At 52.8% G+C, this 12,858-nt stretch overlaps 1 protein-coding gene across 3 annotated transcripts in view; it reads left to right on the top strand.

The window, feature by feature from the left end:
- MAN1C1 (mannosidase alpha class 1C member 1) overlaps positions 1 to 6,543 on the top strand; it is a 134,312-nt gene extending 127,769 nt beyond the window's left edge. For 2 of the 3 annotated variants that reach the window (XM_059690742.1, XM_059690741.1), the window contains 4 exons: positions 998 to 1,217; positions 3,692 to 3,864; positions 5,085 to 5,200; positions 5,787 to 6,543. In XM_059690742.1, the coding sequence (XP_059546725.1) occupies positions 998 to 1,217; positions 3,692 to 3,864; positions 5,085 to 5,200; positions 5,787 to 5,913 (636 nt within the window). In that variant the 3' untranslated portion in view covers positions 5,914 to 6,543. The remainder of the gene's footprint in view (positions 1 to 997; positions 1,218 to 3,691; positions 3,865 to 5,084; positions 5,201 to 5,786) is intronic. The other variant, XM_059690743.1, reaches the window with a different exon arrangement.
- The last annotated feature ends 6,315 nt before the right edge of the window (positions 6,544 to 12,858 follow it).

Genomic DNA, 12,858 nt, shown 5'->3' with positions numbered 1-12,858 from the left:
TCATGTAGCCCTCATGACCCTATGAAGTGGCTCACGTTCTTACCTGCATTTTATACGCAAGGAAGTCACAGCATGGAGAGAACATAGAACCCGCCCAAAGTCACACAGCTCCAAACTGGTAGAGACGGGTTTGAACCCGAGGAGTCTTGGGCATCGGGGGTCCTTGTCCCAGTCCTGGTCTGACTGCATGACCGGGGACAAGGCACTCGGCCTCTTGTGGAGAGCACTGCCGACTACGTACCCGGCTTGTCCTGGGCATTACATGGGAAGGCGTGTAATGAGGGGCGGTAGAGAGCACCTCTCAATTTTCTCTGGTTTTTGTTTTGTTTTGTTTTGTCTATTTTAGAATCTGATGAAATATATGGGCCCTTGTCCCATGAAAATGCACATACAGCCCTGGCCGGTGTGGCTCAGTAGGTTCAGCGTCATCCTATGCACCAAAAGGTCACAACTCAGTTCCCAGCCAGGGCACATGCCTGGGTTGCGGACTCGATCCCCAGTAGGGGGCATGCAGGAGGCAGCTGATCGATGTTTTCCTCTCACATCGATGTTTCTCTCTCTCTCCCTCCCTTCCCTTTCCTCTCTCTCTAAAATCAGTAAAAACCAATTTTTAAGAAAAAGAAAATGCACATACACAAAGTGTCGTGTACAATTTTAGGGGCATTTGTGACACCCTGAAGCCCATCCACAGGTTAAGATTCCCTAACCAAGGAGGGTAATAATTCTTAAAGATTTTTTGAAATTTTTTGTACGTAGATTTTCAAGTCTGTGTGAGACTCACCCTGGGGAGCTACCTTATGTCCGAGCCCCCAGCAGCCTCCAGGCCTTAGCTGGGCCAGCGGCCGGCTGAGGTCAGTGGGCCCCCTTTGCCTGGGACAGAGGGCTCGGTAGAGCTGCATTTGCTGCTGTCTCCAAAATACTCACTTTCTGTCCTCTCCGCTCCTTCCCTGTGCCCTCCCACACCCCGCTCCCTGCCCAATTCCCACCTTGCTCCCAGGCAATCGAGACCCACTTGGTGAATGTGTCTCCCGGGGGGCTGACCTACATTGCCGAGTGGCGCGGGGGGAACCTGGACCACAAGATGGGGCACCTGGCCTGTTTCTCCGGGGGCATGATCGCCCTGGGCGCCGAGGACGCCGAGGAGGACAAGAGGGCCCACTACCGAGAGCTTGCAGCCCAGATCACTAAGACGTGCCACGAGTCGTACGACCGCTCAGGTAACCCGGCCGGGGGCCGGCCGGCAGGACACACCGAGGCTGGACACCAGGAAGAGCTGGGAGTCCGGCAGAGTGGGGGAGTGCAGGGAACCGTGGTCTTAGGGAAGTCTCGCCCTCTGCAGTTAGGCAGAATTTGAGCAAGGGACGCGCTGTCTGTGCACTGAGGCTGTAACTAAATTAACGGGGAAGTAGGGTGACGTATTAAGCCCTTTGTGTGTGCCAGGTATTGTTCAGCACTTCATACGTCATTGCTGAACCTCACAACACAGATGAGGAAACTGAGGCTCAGGGATGATGTGGCCACAGATCACATGATGTGGCCCCATGGGTGGGGCACAGAGCAGAGGGTCCTCCGGCCCCTGAGGCAGAAACATTGGCCTCCTGAGCCTAGAGAATTCCTTCTCCCTGACCCCCTACCCTCCAGCACCTCTGCTTTTCCTCCTCAAAACCCCTCTGTTTAGCGGGGCTGGGCATCTCCTGACACCACCTTTCATCACCCTCTTTGATCCAAGCTTGAGCGCTTCTTGACCATCCGCTCAGCACTCATGCAGAACGGTCAAATGCCAGAGTCAGCAGTCACGTTAGAGAACATGAACCCGACTTTCATTTTACACGTGGGGAAACTCAGTCAGCCCAGAGCCAAAGTCACACCGCTGTGAGTGGCTAAGCCGGGCCAGAACCCAGGTCTCCTGATACTCGGCTCCCCGCTGTGTGCTGCCTCTGAACAGCGGCCCTCAGAGCAATCCCCAGCCCCCCCAGGGCCCCAGGAGGTGCCCACTACTCTGAGTTTAACCCAAGATTTGCAGTAAAAAATTCCTGGTTCAGGTGCTACTCTGCCACTCACCAGCTGGTGGCCTCCGTTTTCTCGTCCGTTCAATGTGAACAGTAACAGGTCACCAGGATGGGGTCTCTCCCTGATCCCAGAAAGCACGTAGCCAGCGCCCTCAGCCAGCGGCATGGGAGGGTTTGTTAGGTCCACTGAGATGTGTCTGTGACCGCAGCAGCTGAGTCCTGACTGAGCTGTTCAGAAAACCAGCAATTCACAACGGGTCCTAAAACTGGTCTTCAAGTCGCCTCAAAGAGCTCTCTCTGCCAGCACCATAAACAAATAGGAAATCTCAGGAATAATAAAAAGCTCGCTATTTGTCTGGGACAATCAGCCCCGACCATAAAAGACGGTCCGCGTAATAGAGCATATTGTTCCAGCCAGCCTGGCTCGTCCGCAGCGGCTGCAAGAGGCGCTCTCGCCCTCACCCCATTAGCAGCTTGGCAAGACGACTGTTTTCTGACGGTAGGAGTGTCTGCACCATCTGAGAGGATCGGAAGGGCCTGGGTCTGGCTAATTCCTCTCCCAGGAAGCCCTCCACGGGAGAATAGGACATCCTGCAAAGCTCGTGTTTTGAGGAAAAACAACTCCGGGCCTCTCGGGTCCTGAACCATGGTGGGAGGAGGAAGGGCTCACAGTAGAACCAGAACCAGGCCCTCGGCCAACCTGGACAGGACATGCAGGCATTAAACGGAGGAAGACCCAACCCACATACCCTAAACGTGAGGCCTGGAGAGTCAGACTCAGAAGGGAAAGAGAGGACACAGCGTAGGGAGGGGCATCAGACAAATCCCGGGTAACATCCCGCACAGCCACCGCGTGCTGTGTTCCCCTGGACGGATAACTTAGCCTCTCTGATCCTCAGTTCCCACATGCATGGTAGAGGGATAACAACACCTCCCTCACCAAGAACACATTCCTTTAAGGACTGAAGTAATGTGTAGTAAAGCACCCAGCACAGCCTTTGACATCACAAATGGTGGCTGTGGTAGTGGTTATATAATTGTGGTCATCCACAGAACAGGAACGGCAGTAAATTGTCCACAAACTAACAAAACAATGACAGCAGCAAAGCAGACCTCACCAGCCTGACTCTGTCGGCTCCCTCTGCCCGAGGATGAGTGTGCTTGTTCTGGGCAGTTCTTTCCCTCCTCTCCCAAACTGTCAAACCAGAAGGCTGGTTCTGAGAGGAGCTAAAAGCAGCTTCCTACGGTCTGTGGAGAAGCTTCATTGCATATTAGCACGTGAAAGGATCTGATAAGTCCTGCAGGAGTGAGACTGTTTTACGTTTTAACCCATTTCTCTCCAAATGTGTTGAAACCTGGAACCCTGTCTTGGCTGAACTCTGATGAACATCTTGCAGGGCTTATATCGCAACATACACAGTTAGGGAACACCACCCCAACCTTTGTCTCCCCAGACTGCTGGGTAGTTCATCTGGATTCTCAAATTCTAAAATTGCAAAATTTTGAGGCCTTGAGGGTCTTGTTTTGGCCAGTCTGGGCCAAGAGGGAAGTTGTGTATCTGCCAGGCTCAGGCAATCCAGGCAGGCCCACCCACACCCTCCATCGCCAACCATCACCCCCAGATCTATCCTGGGCAGCAGGTGAGTGGTCTGACCCAGGCCCTCTGATTGGTCACTCCACAGATACCAAACTGGGGCCCGAGGCCTTCTGGTTTAACTCCGGCAAAGAGGCGGTGGCCACGCAGCTGAGCGAGAGCTACTACATCCTGAGACCCGAGGTGGTGGAGAGCTACATGTACTTATGGCGACAGACCCACAACCCCATCTACCGGGAGTGGGGCTGGGAAGTGGTGATGGTGAGTGGGCTGGGCTGGGCTGGGCTGGGGGAAGGGTGGATGGGGAGGCTTAAATGAGTGGCAGGTGCCCTTGAGAAGTCCCAGTCAGAGTCCAAAACCCCATGGCTCAGGCGCTGAGAGGAAGGTCAAGCCAGGTTGGCATCTGGCTGAAGTTCAGAAATCAAGGGTCAAGGTTATGGTTGCAGAGCCAGGAGTCCCCAGCTGGGCACAGTCAAGCCAGGAACTTGAAGAGGGTTCTGAGGCGCGTAGCCTTGAGGCTCTAGCCCCGGTGCCAACAAACGTAGAGGGGCAAAGGCAGGGCAGCAGCCAAGGGGGCCAGACACATGCGGTCACTGCTTTCTGACCCTGAAGCCTGGACCAATGCTTCAGACGTCGCCTCTCAAACAGGAACAGCTGCTAGGCCAGCAGCTCCCCTCCCTCCTCTCCCCAGAGCCAGCCCAGCCCCTTGCCACCCGCGCCCTCTCTGGACTCTGCTCACCCACCCACTCACCCCATCTGTCTCTCCTCTTGTCCAGCTACCTAGTGGGAAATCTCATGCCCACTTTAGGGCAAGTGTCAAAGGCAGGTGTGGGGACTCTGGAAGGTTCCTTCATGGATGCTGAGCCTTCTCTGTCCTCTCCTCCTTCCCCACCCACTGCTCTCAGAGGCAGGTACTGTCCTGGGAGAGCCACACCCTGAGCGTCATACTCAGGTGGGCACAGGCCTGCTCAGGATCATTGTCATGGCTTGCTGGTCAGTCTCTTGCTTCCCTAAGGCCTCGTTCTTGGCCTCTGAAGGCCAAGTGTTTGTGCTCCTGGGCCCCATCTGCAAACCCTCAGTGGGTGAGAAATGCATTTCTATGCAAAAGACAGAGAGCCCATGGCCTGCCCACCTGCAGCCCAGGGACCATATCTTCACGGAGAATCCTGGGATGACAGTCCCACAGCCCAGCCACAAACACCACCAGCGCCTTCCTCTGTCCCCACTGGGCAAGTCTGACATCAGTCTATTCCATGAGAGGCAGAGAGAAGCCTCCTCTCGGCTCACACCAGGTGGAGAGCCCGGGCACAGCTCTCCCGTTGGGACTGAGCTGGGGGCAAGCCCCCCAGCCTGGCGGCAGACGCTGAACCTTGAGAATAGCTCGGCCTTCTGCTTCCACAAACGCCAGGGGTCCCCCGTCGAGGGGTCAGGGGCCTGCCTATTTCGAGCTTGGGGGGGTCCTCTCCTCTCGCCATACCCAGGCCTTGGAGAAATACTGTCGGACAGAAGCCGGTTTCGCCGGGATCCAAGACGTGTACAGCAGCATCCCCAACCATGACAACAAGCAGCAGACCTTCTTCCTAGCGGAGACGCTAAAGTGAGCCGGGGCTGGGTCACTGTTCTTTCCAGCAGACAACGCAGCTTTCCTAGGGAGGCGGGCGGTCAGCAGTCTGTCCCTTCCCCAGAGCAATGCCCTTGAGCCTTTAGGGTGAACTGGAATGGTCCATTCCTTCTAATAAAAACCCACATGGCTTGGGAAGCTGGGGTTCTGGAGTCACCGCTCCCTGTTCACTTTAGTGCCCTCACATGTACTTTATAGAGTCTCCTGAGGGGCACATCGGGGAGAGCCCAGGGCTCAGGCCACCCTGCACAGAAGGAGAAGCTAGGCCACACGGTGTCCTGGCAGGACTCCCAGAGGCCAGGGGCAAAGGGCCTGAATGAAGCTGTTGGGTGTGAGGGCCGGGGCAGGGCCAGGATTAAACCAGGGCTGTCTGCCCCAAGCCCAGTGCGCTTCTCAGCGTCACAGCATCTCCCCTGGGTCCAACCCTCTGAGTGGATTTGGGATCTTGCCCACCCTGCACCGTAGCCACAGGCCTGTGGCAGAGGCCCCTGAGGTTCCTTCCCAGGGCCCCTGTTCCCAGAGCACTGACAGCTGTGTCTCGCCCCCTCCCTGCCTGGCACAGGTACCTCTATCTTCTGTTCTCTGAAGATGACATGCTGTCCCTGGAAGACTGGGTGTTCAACACGGAGGCCCACCCGCTGCCCGTGAACCACTCGGACAGCGCTGGCAGGGTCGGGGGCCAGCTCTGACCCCAGCTCCCTGCCGCCCCGAGCCGCAGGGACGCCTCGCCTTTTCAGGTTTGGGGACTGTTCTCAAAGGGATTGGGAACGCACGCCCCACTCCAGACAGATGTGCTGGACACGCCACTTCTCCTCTGTGAGGAGACAGGCCCGGAGACAGCGATGTCACACCAGGCCCAGACATTCCTTTCTATGGAGAATTTCTATGAAACCCACTCAGTTGCCATTCCAGGGCCAAAGGACTGGAGGTTTGCATACCGACCCCCTGTATTTGGTTCACTTCCTTTCGTATTGGGGGTATTTTGGGTTTTGCTTGATTTTGCCTTTTCTCTACAGTTGTGTTTTATCACAAATTATAAGTTAGTTTTCAAAATCCCATGCTTTCAAAAACAATCACCTTCATCAACTAAACCTTAAAGTATGTGTACGCGTACAAAAACCTTGACCTTATTTCTATATTTTAAATGCCTCTTTCCCAACATTTACTATTCGTTCAATTACGTGTCATTTACCTTATAATTTGAGGAGGGGTTCCCCTTTGGTTTGGGTTTAAGTGTTACGAATACTAGTGCTATTTTCATTATTGCAATGGAGAAATCTAAAAACTTAACAATAAAAGAGTTTATTGAATAAGAAATACGATTAGTTCATTGAATATCAGTGATTCCTGGGAAAACTATTGCAATGTTTTCAGAATAATCAACCAGCAGTTGGTTTAAAGTATAATTTAGTAAATGACTCCAACTTCTATTACCTTCCCTTAAATAAGACCTAATATATTCGAAAAGGGGGATATCTTTGAAGAGTTGGACATTTATGCTCAGGTCAAGGCTTGGAAGAGGCCCAGAGAGAGGCAGCAACTTGCCTGAGGTCACACAGCCAGTGAAGGCAGCGGTGACCCGGCCCCTGTGATTCGCCCACCACCCAGGCCTGTGTCCATGGGCTCCATCCTTCAGCAGCTGCTCGGGGAGGGCCGCGGGGTCAGACAGGGGAGATGCCAGAGACACCGCCCTCAGGAAGCCCGCAAGTCAAGGTGGCAGAAGCACAGTAAGTGACGTGCCTGCAAGTTGTATGAAATGCTGCAAAGGAGACAAACCGCTGAAGTACGAATGACCAGGGCCTATCTTAGCGGTCAAGGGGAGGCTCTCTGACCAGATAGCCTTCAAGCTGAGACCTAGAAGCTAAGAAGGACAGTGGGATGAGCACCCACAAATCCACTCTCCCCTGTGACCAGCCCCTGCTTCCCTGAAGCCCCCTGAAAGGAATCCAGGCCCCAGCAGTGAGGTGAGCGCTCATCTTCCCCTCCCCTCTCCCCCCTCTGCAGCTGTCCACACAGCTTACTTCGCAGGGACGTGGTGAGCCCTGGGGTGTGGGGCCCAGGGCAGGGGACCTCACCTCTCTGGGCCATCTTTTCCTGCACCTCCCATGGTTGCTGTGAGAGTAGGTGGGATGCCACTGGTGCCTGGGCGTGTGGGAAGTGGAGGACAGGGACTCTGGTGTTTCCAGCCGCTTCCAGGCAGCAGCCAGACCTGTCAATGAGGTCACCTGTCGCAGAAGCCCTGGCAGTGGGCGAATAAGTCACTGCCAGAGTCCAGCGAGTCACTTCACTCCTGAACCCCTGGCTTTGGTGACTCGCCTGTGCCCACAAGAAATAAACAAAAACCGCCAACTAGTTTGGTTCAGTGGATAGAGCATCGGACTGCGGACCAGAGGGTCCCGGGTTTGATTCTGGTCAAGGGAGCTTACCGCACCCTGGTCGGGGCATGTGCAGGAGGCAACCAATCGATGTGTTTCTCTCACATTGATGTTTCTCTCTGTCTTTCCCTCTCTCTTCCACTCTCTCTAAAAATCAATGGAAAAATATCCTCGGGTGAGGATTTAAAAAAAAAAAAAAAAGGAAGGAAGGAAAACAGAAGAACACGTTACCCAAACTCTATAGAAAGGCTAGTAAATAAAGATAAGCTTAAAGAAAAAGCATTCACTGTCCAGCCCTCCAAGATGAATACCATTATAGTTTCTTCTAGACCTTTCTCTGTGAAATGTGCAGGATATATTTTTTTGTAAATACTATGCACCCTGTTTTATTATAATCTGCTTCTGTGCTAAACTATGCATATGAACATATTTTCATGTCAACAAATATATATTTATCTCATTGCACAGTATTCCCTCATGTGCTGTCTCATGCAGTGGGACTAAGCCCTGATTGCTGGGCATTGGGGTTCTTCGCTGCAAACAGAAGCCAACTCCTTCTGACTTAAGCAATAATAATAATAAATAAAAATAATAATAATAATGATGCCTTGAAATGCCTTGGGGAAGCTTGTGAAATCTCAAGAGAGTGAACAGCCAGACCTCAAGAAGGATGAGGACGGGGATTTGGCCAGGGATCCAGGCTGCGGGAGCCAGGGCAGCCTCCCCAGGCACACCGCCAGGACAGGTGAATCCAAGTGCTTCCAGATCCTGCCTTTTCCCTTTAGGACATGAGCTTCCAATCAGCCTGAGTCATGTGCCCCAGCCAAGGGAGGGCAGGGCATCTTGACTGGAGAAAAAAATAAGGTTGCTACCAAAATAATAGACCTGCCTACGGGGCCAGGCACCAACAGACGACTGTTCGAAGGTTTTGCTTCAGTTTTTCAGTATCGTAAAGAGAGTAACGAGATCATAGCTGGCCATTCCTTTCCCTCTATCCAACTCCTCAGAGTCAATTCCTGGACCATCTCCCGACTACAGAGTCATTTCCAAGTTCCCCGAGGCCCCAGGCTCCCCGCTGGGCTCGTGTCACTGTCCTCCTCTCCTCCCCCAGCATCTCGTCTTCTCCATCTTCTCTGTTACTGCTGGGAGCAAGTTGTAAAAATGAATATTTTAAAATTCATCCTCCAGGAGGGCCCTTGCAGGTGAAGAAACATCGTCCTTTAGGCAATTTAACTCCATTCCAGGGATAAAAATAAGTAAGACCCAGGGTAGGCTGAGAGGAGAGAGGAATTAAAGGATGAATCATCCTCACTGAAGCAGAACCCAAGCTCCAGAACCAGGCCCTGAGCAGACGCTCCTTCGGAGCCGGGTCAGCGTGATGCTGGGCTCAGTGAAGCCTCATTTTTGCCCTCGCTGTGACGGCACCCTTTGCACCTGTTCCCGTCATGTAACAGCTCGATGCTGGTTCCTTCCCAGAAAGGTTCACTAGCACCTGGCTCCAGGCACTGAGATGCCGGAAGCCGGTCCATCCTTGCTGCTTGACACAGTCGCTGCAGGGAAGAAACATCTGCACAGCATATGTCTCGGGGGACCTGGCGTATATGGCATACTGTTCTTAATATGTTTGCTCCCCTTCTTGGCTCTATGTGTTTTAACCAAGGTCACCTCTCCGAGAAAGGTTGTTTCCCCAGGTAGGGATTTTCCCCTGAAGTTAGGGAGGGAATAAAACCCCTTAACTAAGTGCCAGGCGGGTAGTTAATCACTTAACTACAAACAGTCACGCTTAAGCTACATAATCTTTACTCCCTGGAGTGGAGATAAGAAACACCCTAACCTTTGGAATAGAAATTGACAGGATTAAAATCAACTGGTATAAATACAGATGTAACAAGACAATAAAACACAGAACTTGGCTGGAGTTCCTGGCTAGAGATCCTGGCTAGGCTGCTGATCAACTGAACGCTGTCTCGGTGTCATTCCTTCTTCGCCAACTCCGTCCACACCTTTGGGAACCCCTGGACCTGCTGGGGCTGGACCCCAACACTGAGACCTGCAGAGCATTGCACCCCTGGGAAGAGGGGGACACGGTCCTTTTCCAGATGCCTCCCTTTAAGTTACTGTTTGCTTCTTCGGACTGGCTTCACACACCACATTGTGTTTGGCAAGTTACAAAGTTCAATAGCCAAATGCGTTGGAAGGGAAAGCAGAAACAGAACATCTGATTTAAAGACAGCATCCCCGAGATCCAAAATGGGATTCTCGGTTCTGTTCCCTGTGCTTCGGGGAGGTCACCCTTCGTGGTTGGAGAAGGTGCTGGAAATGGGACATGGGCCAGCTCCCCGCAGCTGCCCCTTTGGGGTCTATCCCTAAAAACACACTCCGATGCCTTTTATTTTGTATCTAAAAATACCTGTTTAGTTTCCTCTATTTGGGACAATATTTTTATCCCACTCGGCCTGTCTGGTAAATCAGAGCTTCTCAAACTTGAATGTGCACCTGAACCATCCGGGGACCTTGTTAACATGCAGGTTCAGCCCCAGCCAGTTTGGCTCAGTGGACAGAGCATCGGCCTGCAGACCAAAAAGGGTCCCGGGTTCGATTCTGGTCAAGGGCATGTACCTAGGTTGCAGGCTCCTCCCCAGCCTGGGCCCTGGTTAGGGGAGTGCAGGAGGCAACCAATCAATGTGTTTCTCTCACATCGATGTCTCTGTCTTTCCCTCTCTCTTCCACGCTCTCTAAAAATCAAAGGAAAAATATCCTTGGGTGAGAATTTTTTTTTTTTTAAATGCAGGTTTGTATTCAGTGGCTCTGACATGGAGCCTAAGACGCTGCACTTCGAACAGCCTGCCAGGAGATGCGGGTGCTGCGGGTCCTAGGACCGCACTTGGAGTAGCAAGGCCTCAGTTAACGGCCACTCCTTTGGTGTCTGCCTTGTGTTTGCATCCTGGAGTTGTAACCTCTCCAGAGTAGAATAGAGGGACTTGGATGCTGGGATGGCATCTATAGGTACCTCGGCTGCAGAAGAAGCGACCTTGAAACAGGCGTGGCTATTGCCTGCCCAGCAGCGCCCCCTCCTCCAGGGCAGTCAGGATGAGAAAGGAGCAGGCTTGAGGGTGGCTTGGAACCACACTGCCCAGTGAACTTTCTGTGACGATGGAAATGTCCCATATCTGTCCGTCCAGTAGGGTAGCCACATGTGGATGTGGAGCGCTTAAAATGTGGCCAGTGCAACTGAAGAACAAATTTTTTCTTTAATATATTTTTATTGACTTCAGAGAGGAAGGGAGGGGGAGGGAGAGATAGAAACATCAATGATGAGAGAGAATCATTGACCGGCTGCCTCCTGCACGCCCTACACTAGGAACTGAACCGTGACCTTCTGGTTCATAGGTCAGCACTCAACCACTGAGCCACACTGGCCAGGCTGAGGAAGGAAATGTTTGGTTTTGTTTCATTTTAATTAACTATGAATAGCCACGTGCGGTTCCTGGTCGCCGATCTGGACAGTGCAGTCTTAGAACTTAGAAAGCCCATCCTCTGCTCACTGACTCCCTGGCCCTCCACCAATGGCATCATTACAAAAATAATCTTCCCTTGAACATACCTGGTTATTTTTATACTCATCCCAGCCTCTGATTGTCTTTTGCAAAAGCCTCTGGCTTTTATTTTGTTTTGTTTTGTTCTCACTCACTGTCTATCTGCAGACCACTGTGCTCACTGTGCTTTAGGGCAGGTTGGAGATGAGAAAAGCAGAGTGGCAGGACGGAAGAGACCAAGAGCAGGGTGAAACCTTTCCCTGGGCTGTGTGACCTGAGGCAAGGCCCTTAACCTCTCTGAGCCTCTGCTTCCCCATCTGTGGAAAAGAAGGGTGATTTCCAGGGTTGAGCTCCCCAGTGTAGAAATTCAATACATATAGTGATGATTGCTCTATGTGAATGTCCTTTGTAAACTATAAAGCCTTGTGAAAATATGAGGCGAAACATTGCTGTCAAAATTCTTTTTTTTTTTTTATTAAACAAAATGCTCTGAAACCTGAAGGAAGCTGCATCAACCAGGCCCAGGAGACAGACCAAACTCTCAAAGCAATAAATCTGAACATTTTATGCCTTTCGCATTGAGCAAGCATCTTGTCGTTGGCCCTGAATCTATGAAATTGGGAGGAAGATTTGTTGACTGTCCCAGGGCTTCCAGGGGCCGGCCTGGCCTTGCGGGGTGCTCAGATCGGGGTGGAGGGTTGAAGGAAGATGCTGAGAGCGTGCCCAGGGATCTGGCTGAGAGGTGTGTCTGCTCTGGGAGAAGGTTGAGGTCCAATTCATATTTCTCTTCATGGAGTCTGGAGTCTTGACAAATCCCGCAGGCAAAGGTTCACAGAGGAGGAAACCGCGGCCCAGAGAGGCCTGCTCAGGTCTAACAGCGGCTCTTGGCCTCTGGGCAGCTCTATGGAAGCCCAGAGCTGAGCCCCAGGGGTGACCCTTTCCCCAGAGGCTTGTAAACCCACCCGGTCCAGCACCCGCTGGCCGTCCCAGTCCCAGCAGCGCATCTCTCCAGCCCTGGCTCCAGAGACCGGCAGGGTGTCTGTGTCTTTAACCAAAAGCAAGTGTCATAAATAAAAGTTATCTGGTAAAGAAAACTTCCCTCATTTGTTTTCCAGGGGCTTTGGCTCATCCATCTTCCCCTCCTAACCTGCCTTGTGCTCTGTTAGCTTTGCTTCCTGACAGAACGGAATTTGCTTTGCTAATGGCATCTGCCGTATGCTGGGTGTCCCCAAACATTAATGGTAACGAGCTGGAAGTGGCACAGTTGGAAGCCAACACCAGATGTCAGGCCCTCAGCGGGTGCCACTGAGGCTGTGGGGCCAGAGCACTGGGCAAGGGCTGGGTCCAGGGCCCACAACTCCTGGTCCCTGGGAGTCATTCATCCAAAAGACATTGGCGTGCCCACCATGTGCCAGGGGCCCTGCGTCATGGTGCTGTCATGGCTGGTGACCCATGAAGGGTGGGAGAGGCCAGCCCCTGCCCCACGCAGTCGGCTGGGTCATCCCCTGGGAGGCAAGCATGGCAAGAGATTTGACTCGGATAAACCTACGTGCCAGAACTCAGCCCCCTCTTTAAAAAGAGGCAAATCGCCCTCACCTCACCCGGTGGCTTGAGAGCAAAATGAGATCACGTGGGGCACGCAACAGCCAGGGCCTTGCACAGCGGGTGCTTGGTGCCTGCTAAACGGCGCTGACCTCCCACACCTGGCAGGTGCACCAGCACG

This window comes from Myotis daubentonii, chromosome 3 (genome assembly GCF_963259705.1).
Source record: "Myotis daubentonii chromosome 3, mMyoDau2.1, whole genome shotgun sequence".
In the NCBI taxonomy this organism is placed as follows: Eukaryota; Metazoa; Chordata; class Mammalia; order Chiroptera; family Vespertilionidae; genus Myotis; species Myotis daubentonii.
This window is presented reverse-complemented; position numbering and strand designations above follow the sequence as displayed.